The sequence below is a fragment of the Eschscholzia californica genome, unplaced genomic scaffold (assembly GCF_041429995.1).
Source record: "Eschscholzia californica isolate CP2 unplaced genomic scaffold, dmEscCali1.0.p SCAF_5, whole genome shotgun sequence".
Taxonomy (NCBI): domain Eukaryota; kingdom Viridiplantae; phylum Streptophyta; class Magnoliopsida; order Ranunculales; family Papaveraceae; genus Eschscholzia; species Eschscholzia californica.
In genome coordinates, this window is record NW_028238472.1 from 39,769,044 (window position 1) to 39,789,532 (window position 20,489).

At 35.7% G+C, this 20,489-nt stretch overlaps 1 protein-coding gene and 1 long non-coding RNA gene across 2 annotated transcripts; both read left to right on the forward strand.

The window, feature by feature from the left end:
- Positions 1 to 2,403: 2,403 nt before the first annotated feature.
- LOC147539156 (uncharacterized) lies at positions 2,404 to 5,569 on the forward strand. Its single transcript, XR_015225854.1, has 5 exons — positions 2,404 to 2,783; positions 2,874 to 2,933; positions 3,056 to 3,138; positions 4,425 to 4,520; positions 5,388 to 5,569. It is a non-coding gene; the product is annotated as an uncharacterized LOC147539156 (long non-coding RNA).
- A 4,675-nt stretch (positions 5,570 to 10,244) lies between these two features.
- On the forward strand, positions 10,245 to 19,379 carry LOC147539157 (protein ROOT HAIR DEFECTIVE 3-like). Its single transcript, XM_086639070.1, has 23 exons — positions 10,245 to 10,688; positions 11,434 to 11,583; positions 11,999 to 12,065; positions 12,169 to 12,271; positions 12,944 to 13,014; positions 13,118 to 13,181; positions 13,315 to 13,380; positions 13,500 to 13,547; positions 13,626 to 13,688; positions 13,802 to 13,858; positions 13,989 to 14,147; positions 14,238 to 14,306; positions 14,674 to 14,765; positions 14,919 to 14,997; positions 15,945 to 16,110; positions 16,640 to 16,764; positions 16,876 to 17,138; positions 17,222 to 17,318; positions 17,401 to 17,556; positions 17,801 to 17,905; positions 18,382 to 18,476; positions 18,582 to 18,678; positions 18,770 to 19,379. Exons 1-23 carry the CDS (start codon positions 10,685 to 10,687, stop codon positions 19,010 to 19,012), a joined length of 2,439 nt encoding a protein of 812 aa, XP_086495196.1. The 5' UTR covers positions 10,245 to 10,684; the 3' UTR covers positions 19,013 to 19,379.
- Positions 19,380 to 20,489: the final 1,110 nt, after the last annotated feature.

Below are 20,489 nucleotides of genomic sequence, written 5' to 3' on the forward strand. Positions count from 1 at the left end.
AAAGTTTTTTACTGCTCTCTATTTTCTTATTCTCCAACACATAAAAGTTCCTTCGTAAATTCCCGGCAAACCTAATCACGAAAATAAAATTATTTAGCCATTTTATCCGATGAAGAAGATAATAACCTAGATATCCAAACTAACCGAATTATTTCACCATTGCCCCAATATGATTACTGATTAGCACCAAAAGATTTCATCTCTCTATTACAACAATCTAGATATAAACAGAGAGAATTCAATACCAAAGAGAGAGAAACAAAAAGCAATTTTAGAACCAATCGATTATATTGACTGTTGCTCTTACATATATGAGAGAGAAGAGAGATAAAACAACGGAAGATGAAACAATGAAGGGAGAGGAGAGACTTGGTTATTTTAAACAATAATGGTCTCTCTATTAAATGAAGACTGAAGATGAGGAAACGATCGTTTAAGAAAGCTAACAAGTAAGAGTAACGGTCAATAAAAGGTTCGATAATGGAGTTTGGTTGAGTGTGTTGTTTCTTGTCGAGGGCTTATTGATGGTCATCACAACACAAAGGTTGAGACTTAAAAGTTTGAGAGATATAAATGTTGGGATATAAAGATGGAGAAATGGACGGTCAGATTTATATAATAGATGCCTATGTGGTTGTCCAAATCACCCGCCAACTAAGCAGAGCAGGTGCATTTATTTTGTCCTAGTCATCAAAAACCTTCCCTGTTTTGTTATATAGATTTGTGTGTATCCATATATCTCGTTCTTTCAGTATCTTTCTCACTCTTTTTAAAAATGATCATGCAAAAGATGAATATTTGTATATATTTGTCTCATATTTGTGTGTAAATCTATATCTTTTTCTAATCTTGTTGATGTTAATCTACGAAGTTCCTGGGAATTTTGAAATAAAATAAATTTTTAGGGTTAGAGTTTGTACAGGGGCGAGTCCACATGAGGGCACGCACCCAAATGTGAGTTCCTTTCCTTTTAAATAGGTGCATTTAGTGTGTCCATGTTTAAATTAGTTCTTTAATGTGTCAAACCCATTAACTCAAAAAGCATAGGCCCACTAAAACTAAAAAGCTTGGAAACCCAAATGGCCCACCACTTTTGATTTATGATCGTATATAAATTAATGTACCAACTGCTAGCAGCTCAACGACCTCACTCTAACCATTAAAAGGTAACGTTTTAGTTGTTTTAATTTCAATTACTAATTTTTCACTCCACAGTAATTTTACCAATTTAAACCTAAATTTCAATTCAAATAGAAAACAAATAAGAATACAAAAGTTATATATTTTGGTAGTCGTCATATATCTTTTTACGAAGATATAATCGAATCTTTTTATGAAGATACAATCGAATTTTTTTCTTAGTCGTGACGTTTAAATAAAATAGCTAGGTGTTTTGATTTTTCTTTTTTGTTCTTCTTAGTTAAATTAAATTGAGGTATCGTAACATTTTCAATCCATTCTAAATTAAGGTATTCTTTTTTGCTTTTTCTCTATAAGCTGTAAAATATTTTGGTGATTAGTAGTATCTTATAGATTAGCTTTCAAAATAATTTTAATTTATCATTAATTTTGAAGTTAGTAACTTTATGTCTATACATGCTTATGAGGTGTTTGTTAATATTATTTTTTATGTGTTTCAATTTTTCGATCCACGAAAACTGAATCCATAAAAACAATAAAAAAACATTTTCTTGTATCATAGGAATTTGTTATTTTCTTTGTCTTAAATGTGTCCCTACATAGAAAAAAATTCTCGCTTCGCCACTGGGTTTGTAGGTGATTTCTGTTTTTTTACAAAAAAGAAATATAAAAAGATCTCATATCTAAAGATGGTTGACCCCATACTTGATCCGCTCGAGTCCCTTTATCGGTGCAAGAAAATGTTGCTTTCTTCTGGCCCGTGTCCGTCCGCCGAGTCCATTGGTCATTGATGTATGATAATCGAAACACCCGAACACGAATTAGAGGTACCCATAGATACCCGAGCTCGACAAGATACCCAACTGTAGTCAAGGGTGACCAATAATTAACTTAGCTGGTAAGAATTTTTTTTTCCTTTATTAGAAAAAAAAGAAAAGAAAAAATATGAGATATTTGATGGACATCAAAATAAAGATTAATTACGTTTTCACCTCTAATTTGTGATGAACGAATCATTTTAATCGCATAAATGTTTTATAGTTTAGTTTGACCGATAGAGGCGAAATAAATTTCAATTTTGTAGGATTTTGTTAACAAAAGTGCCACAAACTTTTTGGCCGACCCATCAGACGCATAGGGGGCCAGAACGGCTTACATGTGAACTAGATTCGCTGGTTTACATGTGAACAGAGTTTAAGTACTTTTGGTTGGTAGGACCCACACAGCAAGCTGAAAAGACCTAATTATAGTTACACATCCAATGGTCACAAAGATTTGTATTCTGTACACATTGGACATCTGAAGGTCAAACCCTCTCTCTCTAACTAAACTTCGCCCACAACCTAAACATGAGTTTTTTTTTGCTTCTTTCGATCTCGGAACATAACGAGTATCAACAACCACAAAACCAAACCTTCATCTCCGTCGTCGTCTCCGGCACCGCCACCACAACATCGATATCCAACTAGAGAGAGAGAGGGAGAGAGAGAGAGAAGAAGCATCACAGACCCAAACCGTCTCCTTATCTAATCTGATGGAATTCTTTTGTTTCAAGTAATTCAGAAAGGAAAATCAGATCTGTTGCAAAGGTTGGACCTTTTGATTAGATATGAACAAACTCATCTCAATCTATTATATTGAAGGTATAATTCTCTTATTTTCTATTGATTCAGTTAAAAAGTTTAGATTTTTTTACTTCTCTAAAAAATGTTTTTTTTTTTTGCTTGACATAGGAAGAAGAAGAAGAAGATCTACATGAGGAGTGGATCAGGCGATTACTTAAACAAAAAAAGGTTAGATCTTTTCTCTCCCCAGGCCTTTTTGAATCTTTTTTGAAGCTATATGTAAGTTTCATGAAACGTTATAGGAGAAAGTTTGAAACTCCTCCTCTTCTTCTCCTTCTTTGTCCAAACAGATGTAACATATGCCTTAGGATCTGATGGAGATCTTTTCTTTCAAGGGACTTTAGTAAGCAAAATCATCAGATCCATAGTAAAGGTTTGACCTTTTCCTTAATTATGCATCACTCTTTGTATATACTTGCTGAAATTATTAGATCAGAGTTGGCAATGTTTTCCAAGAAAAATCTTTGGATCTTTTCTTAGTTGAGTTTTTCTTTTTCTCTAAATATTTTGTTCTGCTTGTTATATGAATCACATGATTGACTGTGAATGGTGATGGTTTTGTGGTGGAAGGCATACTGATAATGGTGTGGTCGTTGTAGTATTGTAGGTGTGGTGGTGGTGATATTGGTGATGGTGGAAGGTATAATGGTGATGGTTTTGTGGTCGTGGAAGGTAAAGTAATGATGGTGGAAGGTATAGTGCTGGATGGCGTGGGGGTGCGATGACGGAAATGGTGGTGGTGATATCGTTATGTGAAATCACATAATTGATTGTACAATGGTGGTAGTGGATGGTAGTAGTGTAATGGTGATAGTCGTGGGTGTGATGGTACAATGGTGGTGGTGGTATTGAATTGTGTGATTGTGCAACGGTGGTAGTGTGGTTGTAAATGGTGGTAGTGTGGTTGTAAATGGTATTGTACTTGTGTGGTGGTGGTTATGGTGATGGTTTTGTGGTGGAAGGTGTATTGACGATGGTGATGCGTATGTGGCAGTACGGGTGGCGGAAGGTATAATGATCAAATGCGTGGTTGTGTTGCGATGTGGTGATGGCTTTATGGTGGTGGTCGTGGAAGGTGTAGTGGTGTTGGTTGTGGTGAAAGGCATTGTGATGGTGTATGGTGTGGTAGTGCCAAGGTGGATACCGTGGTGGTGGAAGGTATGATAGTAATGGCGGTGGTGTGGGTGTAGTTGTGGTAGTGGTGATAGTTTTGTGGTGTTGGAAGGTATAGTGGTGGATGATATGGTGGGATGGCGCGGTAGTGAGATGATGGAAATGGTGGTGGTGACGTCGTGTCACTGGAAGGTGTGCTAGTGAAATGTGTAGTGGTGTTTGATGGTGTGGTTGTGGGGGTGAAAGAATTCCAAACAACAATTTTACTATTTGTTTCTACTTGATCACTTCCAGAGTATGTTGTAAAGAATTGAAGCCTTTTTTTCACTTTGGGGTTGTAGTTTTCTTCTACCATTGTGGAAACCCCTCAGTCTTGGATATGTTTAAAGTTTCAATCTGGCATTACTTTGTTCATTGTTATTGTCCCCTTGTGTGATAATTTTGGTAAGCAACTTAGTTGAAGTGGAAATTATATGTACACAAACTCATAATTAACAGTGATGGATGCTGTTAAAACATGTTATAATGGCTTTAGTAATTTTGCAGATGGCAGGTCAAGTGGTATATGAAGCAACTGGGCCAGTTCCTATAGGCACTCTTGCTTCTGCTTTAGCTTCCGCAAGCCCAGAACAACAACGCATGGTAAGTGACAAAGATTACGATCCTTTAAATTTGAAATAGCACAAGCATGAAATGAAATCGTTCTTCTTTTCTGAAGATATCATAACAAAACATGCATTTAAGTCATTCCAATTTTAGAGATCCAACACAGAAAAAATAGCTGAATAGTAAGGTTTCGCTAGTAGAATTCAAACACAAATATCACAATTCACTAATAGAGAGTCACAAAAAGAAATCATAACCATTCCTAGGGCCAAACTGCATCTCACCCACCCTGAAAAGCACAAAAAAGTTTTTAGCTTATAACTGTATGGCCTTGTAATAAATGCTCAGAACTCAGAAGACCTAGAACCATCAACTAGCTTTATTTTGTTATTTTCCTTGAATAATCCTTACTTCACATTTAGACAACTTTATAGAAAAGGGTGACCTTATGCACTTCTCTAAATATTCCTTACTTCACACATAGAGAGCAATATCTCTTCCTAATCCAATTGAGTGAACATTAAAAACACCATCACCAAATTAGAAAACCCATATCTATCTATGATGGCAAGGTTAATTCTGATTGTTCTCATACTGATTATGGTCATTCCACAAAAATCAGGTAATTTGATTAGATATCACCCACTTCATTTTTTTTGTTGATTTGGTCTGAATTTTGACTGATTTAGTAATGAAGTTGATAAGTAATGATAAATCAGTACATATATCGTACCATAGAGGTCGTTTGTCTCAGTAGACAGACCAATACCGTTCGAGGCTGCCAACTTATCCGTGAAACCATATTCATTGGGATAAGCGACCTCTATATCAGAATAAATGTGTCCACTTATCCTACGTTATAAGGAATCGTCTCTTTAACTAAGATAATGATTTTAATAATAGAGGGACAACTTGAAGAATGGTGCATATAGATGAGCAAACACCAAAAGAAGTACTTCAAATGGCACTTGATTGGGCTTGTGGAAAAGGGGGAGCTGATTGTAGGAAGATACAGGTCAACCAGCCTTGTAATCTCCCCAACACTCTATTCAATTCTGCTGCCATGATAACAGATCTTGATCCAAGTAAGGTTTCTGATCAATAAATGTTTACTTCAAAATTCTCCGCCTCGCCCTTGTGTGGTAGGGGGCATAATGTAGGTGTATTTGGGTGGTTTTGGGCCTCTCTTAGCTCAAGAGGTTGGGTTTTCTCCACACTTAAAACTAAACAAGGCACATTGGATACGAGTGAGACCAAATTTGTGTTAAGATCCAATTTAGATCCAATTTAGACTAAACAAGGATTATCAGTGAACCAAATTTGTAGTAAGATCTAATTTAGATCCAATTTAGACTAAACAAGGATTATCAGTGACACCAAATTTGTATTAAGATCTAATTTAACGTATAAAGATCCAATTTAGACTAAACAAGGATTATCAGTGAACCAAACTTGTAGTAAGATCTAATTTAGATCCAATTTAGACTAAACAAGGATTATCAGTGACACCAAATTTGTATTAAGATCTAATTTAACGTATAAAGATCCAATTTAGACTAAACAAGGATTATCAGTGACACCAAATTTGTATTAAGATCTAATTTAACGTATAAAGATCCAATTTAGACTTACAAAATCAGGTTCCATTTCATTTATTTGTATTCAGATCCAATTACAACAATTGAGGCAAGAACAGGAAGATTACCTTTATCGGCGGCCACTCCATCACTTGGATCCTGATCGACGTGCCCTACAAGAATTACAAATTGAATTAAAAGCAAGAAAAGGAAGATGAAGATCTATATTTAGAAACAGATTTGTGTAGCTTACCTGTCAAAACTTTTGGCAGGAAAATATGACTTTTTCTTCTCCTTGCCTTCTTTGTCGAGTTTAATCTTATGTAGTTTGATATGCTCCATTACTTGAGCTTTGTTCATTTTTTTCAAGTTCGCCTTGCATCTGCCGCAAAAATCCAATTCCATCATTTTTAGAGATAGAGAGAAAGAGAGAGTCAGAGAGAGATAGAGTCAGAGAGAGAAAGAAAGAGTGTTTTAGGGTTTTGTTCTATAAACCACTCGTCAATCATATGTCTTCTAATTATAAACCACAATGTTCGTAATCAAGCTTGGAAAATTAACCTAGCACGTACTGAACCCAATACAGGGTGCAATTAGGGGTGAAACTAAAAAGTGCGAAGACCCGTAAAAATTGAACCAGACCGGACCGAGAAAACCCGACCAAAAAACTGCGATTTAAAATGGTCGGTCTTTTCTTTATCGAATCGGTCTTTGGGTTTGGTACAGTCTTTTTTCTGACAAGTCCGTGGAGCCCGAACCGGACCGGAGTAAGTGTCATATATGATTATACCCTCAGACCATATATGATTGTAGGAAGTTCACAATGCTCCACATCTTCGTAATCATAATAATTCCGCTCTTACTTGGGTCGTTTCTCAGCTTATTCATAATAACAACTGGGACGAGTGTATTCTTAATGAAAGTTTTGACGGACGAGTGTATTCTTAATGAAACTTTTGACCCAAATATATATAACCTGGTTCATTGACATTCTTTTAGAGGGTCACTTTAACTTAATCCGGTAACTTCACATTTAGCTCTATGAAATTTTATATGGAAAATCTAAACTATTCCACGAATACCTTTATTCATATGGAAGTGACAAGAGCTCCACTAGTCCGTAAAGAATTGGTAAATACATTAATAATCAGCTAGAGTGTCCATCTTGTAACTGTAATGAAACCATCGAGCATGCTCTCTTGCACTACAAATTCGATAAAAAGTTATGGTTTTACTTCACATCATCACAATGGATATAGTATCGCTAACAAAATGGATAACTTCATGGAAAGATTCTATTTACCATAATAACAATAATATAGTGACAAAATTCACTATCATTTTATGGTTCATGTAAGATTTATAAGGTTTAAGGTGTTGAGAATTTACCCCCAGTTTCTGGAAGCATGTCTTGCTCATGACTTCGGCATAGCTACCGATATCGACCAAAATTTGCTCGACATTCCAGTTGGTTATCACGGTTGTTATTACCAGTGGATCGGTATGTGGAGTGATCACCCCTATCAGGTCGTCGTCTGTGAATATTATTGGTGGTGCTTCAACGCTAGGCTTTGTAAACAAACCTGGCGGTGTTTTTGCCTCGTAAGCGTAACTCCGCCCATAATGTCCACAATCTGGGACAGTAGGACGCGTCCAGCCTAGGGCTAGGACGCATCTGAGCTAAGGGACATGACACGTTTGGAGCGTGTTGTCCCTAGGCCATCCTATGTCCGGCCCATGCCTAGGCATGTCTCGGTTTTGGCAAAGGCAAGCCTATGGGTCTTAACCGAGAGTGTCTCGGACCTAGACCAAGGCATATCCCGAGCCATTCCGAAAGCTGTCTCGGACCAAGGACTAAGATTTTTCGGGTGTCGACTAGAGTGAGACTTTTTTGTATTTCACCGATTTTTCTCTCGATTCTACACAAATTTTTTCGAAATTGACATACGCAATAATCTGCAATGTTAAGTGATAGGAAAGAGAAAGAATATCAATATTAGATAGTCACACCGATGTAACTAAAGTGTAAACTTAAGAGATACATGTAGTGCATATTATGAGAATTGATCAAAAATCTTCATAAACCAATTTTCTCACAACACATTAGCACTGGAATTAACACGAGAACTAAAAAGATGAGAGAAACAAAGAGAGTAGAATAAATTGGTATTAACTATAGGACCAGATCAAAGTATCAAACACCTTAAACCTGGCAATGATATAAACAGAATGATTGAATGAGTCACATTTTTATTATAAGAAAATATTATTATTCTAACTTTTTTTTGATGAAATTATTATTATTCTAACTTAATAAATATAGCCTATATCATGTGCTATTCATTTCCCAAGCTCTCTCAATGTGGATCCCAATGGTTCTAAATTTTTGAGGTCATTCTTTTTGGCCCTTGTAAAAGTATGAAACCTTAACCCTAGAAACATATACTACAAGAAAGATAAGATTGATATTTTTTTAATGACCTTGTTAGTAGATTTTATAGTCAAGGCTCTAGTTCCAATCCCCTTTTGTCCAAAAAAGAAAAGGTCTTGTGTACTTTGTCTAATGACACATTAATAATTGATAAATAATATGCAGAAATTTCATTTAATGATGATTGGCAATTAAATCTTTAAATGTTAATTAATTTTGGTTATGTCAAAGTTAGTTTATAAACAACTCAGACTTGCAATTGTACATGAAAACTGTATGCACAAAAGATAAAATACATCGAAACGACTCTCAAAGATTCTCAAGATGCGAATTGAATGATAAACAATTGTCACATGAATTTGTAAATGTACACTTATTGAATCTCTCGGTTCACTTAGAACAATTTTAATACAAGTTATGGATAACATTTATACTCTAATTCTGAAAATATACGTGCATAATTTGTTTTTGACATCCTCGTGGTTGCACAAATGTAGTCGTATAAAGCATATAGTATATATATGTGTGTGTGTGTGTGGACCATATATATGTAGCCTTTTTGTCATTGCTGACTCGCACTTTTGTGATAGATGGACAATAGTCTATTAATCTAGGAACACTTTCGGTTGTTAGAATCCAACAAACAGGGTGGCTCCTTTAACAAAAAAAAAAAGAAACACAAACAGGGTGGCTGGCTATATTAAATTCCCAGAATATCATTATCCTAAAAACTCTGAGAAGCCCCAATGCCACTAAATGCCATATTGTTTCACAGGAAGGAATTTATACAACAACAAGCTGCACAATACCCCTTTTTGTACTCTCACGTGATTGGACATGTGGGAAGAGATTTTAGAATTAGAGAAATCTGAACCAGGTACAAATTTAATTGGGTAAGAATTTAGAATTAATGTTTTTGTTTAACTCGCACGGATAACTGATTTGAGAGTCAATTTGATTCAGACGACTAATATTCAAATGAAAAACAGATGTCACCTGCCAATGTCTATAAATTTGATGTTTAAATGAAAATTGGGATGACAACAAAACATAGAGTACAAAGACAATTACATTTGTAAAAAATTACGTACAAATGAGAAAATAGACGGGAATGGGAATAACAAATACTTAAAATTGTTAACTCAATCAAGATATGTTAGGCCGGTGGCAGCACGATACTAAATTTATATGTTCTTTTTTTGGAAAATACTTGCATAATAAAATACAACATGTGCAATTGATTTTTGTTCTGTACGATATACGTATGCATCATAAAGATGAAAAAATAATATAAACTGTTAAAATAGGTGATGGCGTTAGCGTTACATGAGAATGACAGTGCCAACCAATCTAGACACAAGACACCTCAAAACTCACTAATTCATTTATTCACCTTCTGTAAATATAGGTTGTACAATTTATTAAACCTAAAATTTACGAAGTATATTTGAAAGACGTATAAAATAACATAAATAATTTAAAAACACCAATTTTTTTTGGTAAGGTTAAGTGGCCGAACTTAAATATTCTAAACTACCGAACTTAAAATTCGTCGAAACTTGAAACCTCTCGTATTTGGTAAGGTAAACTATTCGAAATATGTGCCCCACCACCTGAACAATCTGGCGTAAGAAGATCCATTACAGACCTAGTGACCTACATCTAAAAGTGGATATCGGGCGGGTTCGGTCGGACTCGATCTCGTGCTCTTGGGGCTTATATCTTAGGGTGGGAATAGACTATATCACAATTACATTGGTTGTGAATATACAATGGAAAGAAAGAAACAAAAGAATGAAAACAACATTATGAGAAAGAACCACTGGACGGTTTGTCGGTCCCACTAGAGTCGGTGAGATAAAAGATTGGAAGGGGCCTGAAGGGGGCACACCTCTCTAAGCATAAAGTAGTATCATCAATCCATATACGCCCCCCAATACCGTATAATTATACGAATACTCATTTTCTACCGTATTTTATTCATTTTATACACAAAGCACCCTCAATTTTACTTTTTTGAAAAGTCTTTTTCTTCCTAGTGGTGGCTACCTCTTATGTTCTCTCAGATCGTCTCTCTCTCTCTCTACTTTCTCTCTCTTCTTCATCAGGTCGATCTCCCTTTCAACAGACAAGATCTTAGAATTTCTCTCATTACTTTTATCTTCTGATTCTTACCCGTGTTGTTTAAATCAATGGGTACGTCTCTTAATCTTTCTTTCTCTAAATTTTGTGCGATCAATTCTAATAACATGTTCAAGCTGTTGTTTTTTTTATTGAAATCTGGTGTTTTTAGGTATTTGGGGATCTCAATTTTACCTTATTAGTGTAGTCTTCTTATTGGTAGAGGTATTTTTAGTTGGTGTTTATTGTGGGTTTTAGGTTTTTTTTTCAACTGTTTAGGGTATTAATTTATGTTTCATTTTGAATTTATTGTTGTTTGAGGAATAATCAGATGATAAAATTTTATACCCTATTGGAGAAACATGTATCTTGATTTGCCCTTTCTGGATCAAGAGTAATTAGAACATTACTGAGTGAAATTTTGATTACAAATAGCTCCAATATGGAGTAGCTGGATTGATTATGTGGATTAGTCATAGTGTGAGGGAGGGAGTAGTTAACCTCAATGTTTTTTTGGCATAATTGTTGAGTTTGGGTTGGGGGTTTTCTTGATTGATTGAGCTTTCTTGGAGTAACTAATGATAATGGATTTACAGAGGATAACTGTATAGTGCTCAACTATAGGTAATATTATGGGAAGAAGATCGAAGAAATGTATGAAGCTTAACAATTGTATATCTGAACCCCTTTGCGTTTTATTAGAGATCTAGAAGCGACATCAACTGTTTATTACCTATCGAAGTTAATATGAAGTTCTTAGATAAATGTTGGGCTTTTGGAAATTCTTTATGTCCTTTGCTAATATGATTTCTTTTTTCAGAACAAATGGATGAATGTTGCTCAACCCACTTAATTGATGGAGATGGTACATTTAACGTCAGTGGCCTTGACAATTTCGTCAAGGCAGTTAAGCTGGGGGAATGTGGACTTTCTTACGCTGTAGTTTCCATCATGGGTCCACAAAGCAGTGGTATGCATCTACTAATTCCTAGGTTTTACATTTTGTAATTTCATCACTTGACAGTGAGTTGTAATCTCTTTTCTTAGCGTGAACTTTCTTATTCCTTCGATTCAATTTTTTTTTGGTACACTTTCATCTAATCTTTTTTGCCTCCAAGAGTTAGATCCCAAATCTAAATTCTTTCCTCTCACCACCCTTCGGCCGTTTCATAATTGACTATTTAATTAGATGGTTTTGTAAGATATTTGACCTCTTTCTAGGTTTAGAGTTTCAGTCGATCTTATTCCCCATGGTTGTTGTGGTCGTGTAAGTCTAGAAGCTCTTTGGTCCAATTATTTTTGGTTCTATGTGCTCCATTTTCTATTCAAAATATTACATAACTTGACACTGCAAAAAGTGACGTTATTCCCTTTGGTTTGGGCAGGAAAGAGCACACTCTTGAATCATCTCTTTCGTACCAACTTTAGAGAAATGGATGCTTTTAGAGGAAGGCAAGTTTCCAATCGTTATCTCTAGACTTAGTTTATATACATTTGAGTTACTTTACTACAGTCAACTATGTGGACCACTTAAAAACATAGTTTTCATTTTCAGATCTCAAACTACTAAAGGTATTTGGCTGGCAAGATGTGCTGAAATTGAACCTTGTACACTCGTCATGGATTTGGAGGGTACAGATGGAAGAGAACGAGGAGAGGTGTCCTTGCAAGACTCTACTTATTTATTGCATCCCTAGCTGACATTTTTTCATTATTCACCTCTCTTTAGTGCATTACTCTTGACTTCACCCTTGAACACTTCAATTCTCATTGCATATAATTGATACTAATGTCATTGACTCATAGTATAATAATAGAGTAATAGACTATTTGACTTTAAGAATTTAGGCTTCGCCTTGTATGCTGTGAACTTCGTGAATATTCACCGAGAATGCTTAGGTTATGCTTAATTTTGTATATTTATATGCAATTGCTACCATATAAATCAATTTGGTCGGTCCAGATGAAAGTGGTAAAGTGAGTGTATACTTCTGGGTACGAAAATGGCTGTTAATGTTAACACACTTTTTTATCAAATTCAATGAGCTCACTTCATATTGACTCGTGAAGTAGCTTTAGATAATACAAGAAAACATCACTTTAATTGGAAGTTTCAAAAGATTACAAGGTATCACTTGAACTTGCATGTGCCTTAATGTTTACAAAAATAATTTCTGTTTTGTGGTGCCTTATTTTCATATGGCCGCATGATAATGTCTTATTGATCTATTTACTTTCTCTTCTTGATAAAGTTATGTCAGTATTTTATCACAATTATATAAACTCATCTTGCTTCTTTCTCTTTACGCGCCACTCTTAATTGTTTGTAGGATGATACTGCATTTGAGAAGCAGAGTGCCCTTTTCGCTCTTGCAGTATCAGATATAGTCCTTATAAACATGTAAGCTCAATGATTTACTATTGTGAGTTTCTCTCTTTTGTATCAAAGTTCCTTGTTATGGTCTCCAGGTGTCCGTTCTTAAATTATTTTTGAACTTTTCTAGGTGGTGTCATGATATTGGCCGTGAGCAAGCTGCAAATAAGCCTCTTTTAAAGACTGTATTTCAGGTAAATCTTGTGTGCATCTCTTGTGTACTTCCATCAATTATTTATTGGAAGTTCTGAACTGAAGGGTTCTGGAGATTTTGCTGAAGCAAAAATATTTTTTGGTTTCATTTTCTTGGTCCTGTCTCTGTAACAGGTTATGATGCGGTTATTCAGCCCTCGTAAAACGACTTTGCTGTTTGTCATACGTGACAAAACAAGGGTACATTCCTGAATATCGAAGCATAGTTAAAAATTAGTGGCATATCGAATTGTTTTTCGGATTTTTCATATCGGACAGCAAGTGAGCAATAATTTTTTTTGTCATTTCTTTGTTTGCAGACACCACTGGAAAATTTAGAACCAGTCCTGAGGGAAGATATCCAGAAGGTATGACCTATTCTTAGCAATATGGATACGTTAGTAGTTGTGTAGTCTCTTTCTTTTAACTAATATTTTTTGTTGCAGATATGGGATAATGTTCCAAAACCACAAGCCCACAAAGAAACCCCACTTAGTGAATTTTTCAATGTAAGTCATTATGTCTCAACTCAGTAGTCAGTAGTTGTTAGTCTGATTATGTATATTGCTACGGAAATACAAGTGCTGCAACATAACGGGTCTAACTACTTATACATGTTCAGGTTGAGGTCACAGCACTTTCAAGTTATGAAGAAAAAGAAGAGCTATTTAAAGAACAGGTATCGTACAACTAATTATTACATAGATGAGAGTTTGTATGAAATATGTTTTACTCATGTTATTTGTTGTGGTTTATTGTACACGAAATTCTGGATTGCTGATGTAGTTACTATTTTTTCCATAATTAAGGTTGCTGCTTTAAGGCAGCGATTCTACCACTCCATTGCTCCTGGTGGTCTTGCTGGAGACCGACAGGGTGTAGTTCCTGCATCTGGGTTTTCCTTTAGTGCGCAACAGATCTGGCAAGTTATTAAGGAGAACAAGGATCTCGACCTTCCTGCTCATAAGGTGATAATGTTAATGATTTCTCCCTCTGTAATCACTTGTAAAATGCTAGAAATCTAACATCTCTTTTTTGTCACCACCTCTGCTTTACAGGTTATGGTTGCTACGGTTCGTTGTGAAGAAATTGCCAATGAAAAGTATGCATATTTGGCAGAGAACAAGGTGCTTGGTGTTTCTCATCTACAATTTCTCAATTTCAGTGTACTGGTTATTCCTCACGGGCACTAAGAAGTGATGTGTTTCAAAATTTAGGTTTAGTAGCTTTGTATGACCTCTGAAGTAATTAGGTTCACAAAGGAATATTTTGTAAATACTGAACCAAGTATATTATATGATCTGTGAGCCCAAGGCTTTGTAAGGCCTCTGACGTAGATTTGCATAAAGGGTATTTCGTAAACAGTGAGAATTTCTTATTGGTCAGTCAAGTACAGTGAGCTGTGAGCCTAAGACTTCTTTATATATCTGGTTCTGGTAATCTCTTGTTTTACAGATTGCTAATCTTACATGTTATTCTTTACAACTATTGCAGGAATGGTGTCAGTTGGAAGAGGCTGCACAATCTGGTCTTGTTTCGGGATTTGGAAAGAAACTTAGTTCAATCATTGATGAATGCCTGTCAGAGTGAGTATTGCTTTTACATCTGAAATAGATACCTTAGCAGATCTTGTTGGATCCAAAGTTGCCATCTTCGTACGAGTATAGAACTGTCCCTCTTGGGTTTCTGAGTGAATCCTATTCCGATATTTCGTTCTTGAATCTACCTTGTTGTTGTAGGTATGATTCAGAAGCAATTTATTTTGATGAAGGTGTAAGGACCGCAAAGAGGCAGCTTCTGGAATCTAAACTACTGCAAGTATATTTTCAGAGCCTTTCTTTCTATGCATTTTATAGAAATTATATTTCGTTCTTCATTTCAATGAATAAATATGCACTCAACTATTGCAAAAAAATTTGTGTCCCTTGGAGGCAGTTAACATAATTTCTTTTATATTCCGTCTGTTTTCTACTGAAATTGTTAAGTAATGCTCCAGTCCCGGGGTGAGCGCTCATAGACATTGCTTACAGATAAATGTTTTAATTTCTTCAAGTGGAATATCCATATTCGATATCACTTTTCTAAAAAATATTAACTTTGTGTCTGAGTCGCACTACCCTGTCGCAATACTTCAAAATTCCAGTGAACATGACTTTTATTTGAAGGCCATATTCAAAGATAACAAGGTGGATATCAAAGGAGTTATGATGTAGCTTTGGGGAACTTTATTCTACTCTAGGAGACAAAGCATTGGCTGATCATCTGTCTTAGACACATTTCACCTTAAATTTGGATCCTTTGATTCATACCTCATAATTACTTTTACTGTTTCTTATCTCGGTTGCTCTTCTTGAGAACAAAATAGCTTTATGGTTTGTATATTGTTTGTTCTTATCAATTTATACATTTTTCTTTACAATTTTCTTGTTACATGTTGGAATATTGAGATTATTCAATTATTTATAGACTCTCAGTTATATAACTAGCTATCTGTTTCCAGGAAAACTCCTATTTATCTGAAACCATAATCCATGAAATCACTTTCTTAATGTCTTATTCGGTTTGCTACTTCAAAGATTCCATCAAATATATCGATATTTGAAATAGATGATATTGTTTACATTTACATCTCTCCTCCCTCTCCTGTCTTTCTCTTTCTTTCTTTAAGTTTGCTTTTCGTTCCATCTTTCTCTTTTTGTATTAATTTTCTTTTCCTGGTATTCTCTTCGCAAATCTCATGGCATGTATTTTGCTGATATGTTTAGCTAGTCCAACCTGCTCATCATTCTGTGCTTGGACATCTACGGTCGAAAACCCTAGATAATTTCAAGGAAGCATTTGATAAGGCTGTGAATGGAGGAGAGGGTTTTTCTTTGGCTGCTTCTGATTGTACACACTCTTTTCTGTGTGCATTTGACGAAGGATATGCAGGTACGTATATGTCGGCAGTTCATTTGTATTATTATCCATTTACGTGTAAGAAATGAACCCAACTGTGAGAATAGATGAATCTTCTGGTCAATTTTAGGTCAGCAGCCTGTTTTTTCTGCCTCCTACCGAATCTGTATTCCTGTCATCAAATAACATGGGATTGATTACGTGAAGACAGAGAAATACAAACGGTGTGCTATAAAGCCTAAATGGGAAATATTAGGTTGTTCCAGGCTTACAGCATTGAAGCATGATTTTTGACCATATCTCTTTTAAGATATTTTTTTTCCAAATTTCCAATGAAGAAGCAAAGGTATAACTGTATGGCCTTGTGATAAATTCTCAGAACTCAGAAGACCTAGAACCATTAACTAGCTTTATTTTGTTATTTCCCCTGAATAATCCACGCCCAAGTTTTCAGACAGTACTTGCGTGCCTCCTCTTTCGATGGTGGTCAACTAATTCTTTTTTTAAATCGTGTCTTTATAAACGAGTTATTCGTAGTATGCTAATATCATAAAGGTTACAGATGCGGTTATTAAACAAGCAAACTGGGACGCATCCAAAGTTCGGGACAAGCTTCGCCGTGATATAGAAGCACATATTGTTTCAGTCCGAGCTGCCAAGTTGTCTGAGATTACCGCAGAGTACGAGGTACAGTAATGTTGTGGGATATACAGACATGAATATATATCTGTTTTGCTTGATATAAAGAACTATTGTTCTGAGGACCGAATTTAGTAAGTACATTGGATATGCCTGCAGGGAAAACTGAACAAGGCATTATCAGAACCAGTGGAAGTCCTTCTAGATGCAGCCAGCAGTGATACATGGCCAGCCATAAGAAATCTTCTCCAAAAGGAGACCAAAAAAGCCGTCTCTGGGTTTTCTGGTGCACTCTCCGGCTTTGACATTGATGAAAAAACTCTGAGTGAAATGGTTGTGAACCTAGAGAAATATGCAAAAAGTGTGGTTGAAACAAAGGCAAGAGAAGAAGCTGGAAGGGTCCTGATCCGCATGAAGGATAGGTACGTGAGCCCGATAATAGTTTTACCCTATGCTGATCCAGTGCTTCATTGTGTCCGGAATTAAATATTTGAAACTGTTACAGGTTTGCGACATTATTTAGCCGCGATCCCGATTCCATGCCAAGGGTGTGGACTGGAAAGGAAGATATACGGGCGATCACAAAAACTGCTCGATCTGCTGTATGTCATAAGCCACAAATTTACGTCTGAATCTTTATTGTATTGCTTGTGAAAACCTTAACGAGTCTTACTATTCTTTCAGTCCTTGAAGTTGCTCTCTGTTATGGCTGTGATTCGGTTGGATGATGACGCTGATGAAGTTGAGAAAACTCTCTCTGTTGCTCTAGTGGATACCACTAGTAATCCTAGCAACAGCATCACAAAATTTGATCCTCTGGCATCAAGTACTTGGGAAGAGGTAAACAGCTTAGACGCTTACTGAGGAAAGAAAGCTTATGTTCATGTTTAGACTTGGTAATCAAGCATCTTAGTGTACTCTTATTCTTAGAGACTAGAATCTGCAGTGATGAACAAGTTAAATGCATGTCAGTGGTTAAAAGCATTTCCTTTACTATGTCGTCGGAGTAGATATTTAGAAGTATTGATATTCCAATATCAGTTCTCAATAAATTTTTTGTCACTGTTGTCCGCTCTTTGTCCAGATTCCTGCTTCAAATACTCTGATTACACCTGTTCAATGCAAGTCTTTGTGGAGGCAATTCAAGACAGAAACTGAATATAGTGTATCTCAGGCCATTGCTGCCCAGGTATGCTTCCGAAGATGAAGATTAATTTCCTTCATTTACAACCATTTTTCTTCTTTATTCTACCAACAGAAGCCACAATCCTCTAAGTGGATACTAACAAAAGGATATACCAATATCATTTGATTCTCTTATATAAATTTCCTAAATTGATAGTAGACATAAAATTTGTAATTAATTATTATGTTTCAACTTAATAAAATTTCTATATAACCAGCAAAAGAAAGAATCTGGAATTAACAATTTTAAATGAGAAAAAAACGAGGAGGTGAAGATGTGTAAGAGCGGAATGTCTGTACCATACATAAATAATATAAAGGTCTAACATCACATAGTCAGAAGTACATGGCCATGAAGAACAAGGTGTTTGATTAATCTATCTGGATAGTTTTCATCTTTGACAGTCATTTTTTTGTGAAACTTTGGTAGTTACTGACTTACTGCCAAGGGTGCCTGACAGGATTTCTCGTGCATTTCAGGAAGCAAATAGACGCAACAACAACTGGTTACCGCCTCCATGGGCAATTCTTGCTCTGGTAGTCCTGGGATTCAACGAATTTATGACACTCCTAAGGTATTAATTGGCTCGTTGCTAACTCGAAGCACTGAGACAAATATGATATCAAAAATTTGAAACTATTGCTGCTTCAAAACTGACAATTATATATTTCTCATACAGGAACCCTTTATATCTCGGTGTTATCTTTGTTGCCTTTCTATTGGCCAAAGCTCTATGGGTACAGCTCGATATCTCGGCTGAGTTCCGCAATGGTGCTGTGAGTACCAAACCCTTCAAAAATTTAAAGTATCATGTCTTGTAATGTGAAAACAGAAAACTATAACTAGGTTTACCTTTTCTGTATGCAGCTACCAGCGCTTCTTTCCTTGTCTACCAAATTCCTTCCCACTGTAATGAACCTCCTAAAGAAACTAGCCGAAGCGGGTGAAACACCCACTGCACCAGGTCCACAAAGAAACGCTCCTCTCGAGTCGAATTACGGAAATAACACGCAAGCACATACTGATTCTTCATCGTCGTCTAACGTAACATCTGAGAATGGGCTTGAACATTCTAGCTCCCTACGACAAAGGCAAGTCGAGATGAACTGAACAGAGATTAATTGTGGTTGAAAAATCCTGGTTTGTTCCGGCCACGTAAGAACAGTCATCTGTTTGATGCCAATGGCTTGTTGATCTATAAGATGCGAAGCTCTCGAGGAATTCTATACACATTATGAACTTCTGTAGTAAATTGATGACTGATTTTGTATGTTTTAAGAGGTGTTTTTGTTCAATTTTAGTTTTGGGCCTTCTTCATATTGGGGTTTTGGTTTATGATGGGCTAGGTCCCCCAACAGATTTTTAAAGGTTTATTAATTTTCTGCTATTTATACGATTGTTATTTGGGGAACTTAATGTTGGGTTTGCATGAAATTCTATAGTCAAATTGTTTTTCAGTATAAAGCTGGAATTAAGATATCTTGCAGCCAGTATTGTGGGCACTGTTAAAAAAACCCACATATTTTTGTTCTCTTTTTTGAAAATCTAAACTATTTAGAAAAAATGAACTCTAAGTTAACGAGTGATTGTTGCATTCCTTTTTTGTCATACTGTTCTTGCCGATCATAAATGGAGGTCATCTAAAGCTTCCCGACTGGTTTTGGACATGCCGTCTCCTTAGGTATATATGAAAATCGAAAGTGAAGCTAGAGTAACTTCAATTAAGACTGCTTCCCAATCATATTGGTGGTCTCCTTTAGGTATATATGAAAATTGAAAGTAAAGCTAGAGTAACCTCACTTTAAGACTGCCGGTCCCAATCATATCTGTGGTTACTTGTTCTAGCATCGCAATTGTGACTTTCAAAAAAAAAAAAAAAGCATCGCGATGGTCGGCCAAAGGGGAAAAAGCATCGCGATGGTCGGCCAAAGGGAAATCTAGTTTCTACTTTCAATGCAACATAGTGTGTACTATTGTCAAATTAATCCAACCCATGTATCTGTAAAATTGACTATTATACTTTCAATGCAATGCAATTTGTAACCGTTTTACAAGATTTTGTAACTAAATACTTGTTGTAAAAGTGACTATCATACTCAATGCACACCTATTCAAATGTTTTTTAAACGTAACCATTATAGTTCCCACTGAAATGCAACCATTTCGCAACTAGTTTTGCGAATATTTTAAAAATTGATTATTACACCCTAATGCAATGAAAATATTTTGCAAATATCTTTTGAAATTGACTATTCTGCTTCTACCGCGATGCAACCATTTCACAAACAATTGAATCCATTGTAAACAATTGTAACTTTTTGCAAATAATTTTTTATAATTAACTATTATATCCCTAATGTAATGCAATTCTTTCACAACCATTTTACAAACAATTTCAAATCCATTGCAAACAGTTGTAATCTATTGCAAAGAAATGCAAATTCATTTCAATCCATTGCAACCATTTTTAAAATGGACTATTATACCCCTACTGTACTGCAGCCTTTCGCAACTATTTTGCAAACAATTCCAAACCATTGCGAGCAATTGTAACCATTTCCCAACATATCGAAACCGAATAAAACCC

Bases quoted from the DNA above. Each gene is read 5' to 3' on its own strand.
- LOC147539157 (XM_086639070.1), top strand. The intron at 13,548-13,625 runs GTATGACCTATT...TTTTTGTTGCAG, and splicing joins TGAGGGAAGATATCCAGAAG to ATATGGGATAATGTTCCAAA. The intron at 16,111-16,639 runs GTACGTATATGT...TAAAGGTTACAG, and splicing joins ATTTGACGAAGGATATGCAG to ATGCGGTTATTAAACAAGCA.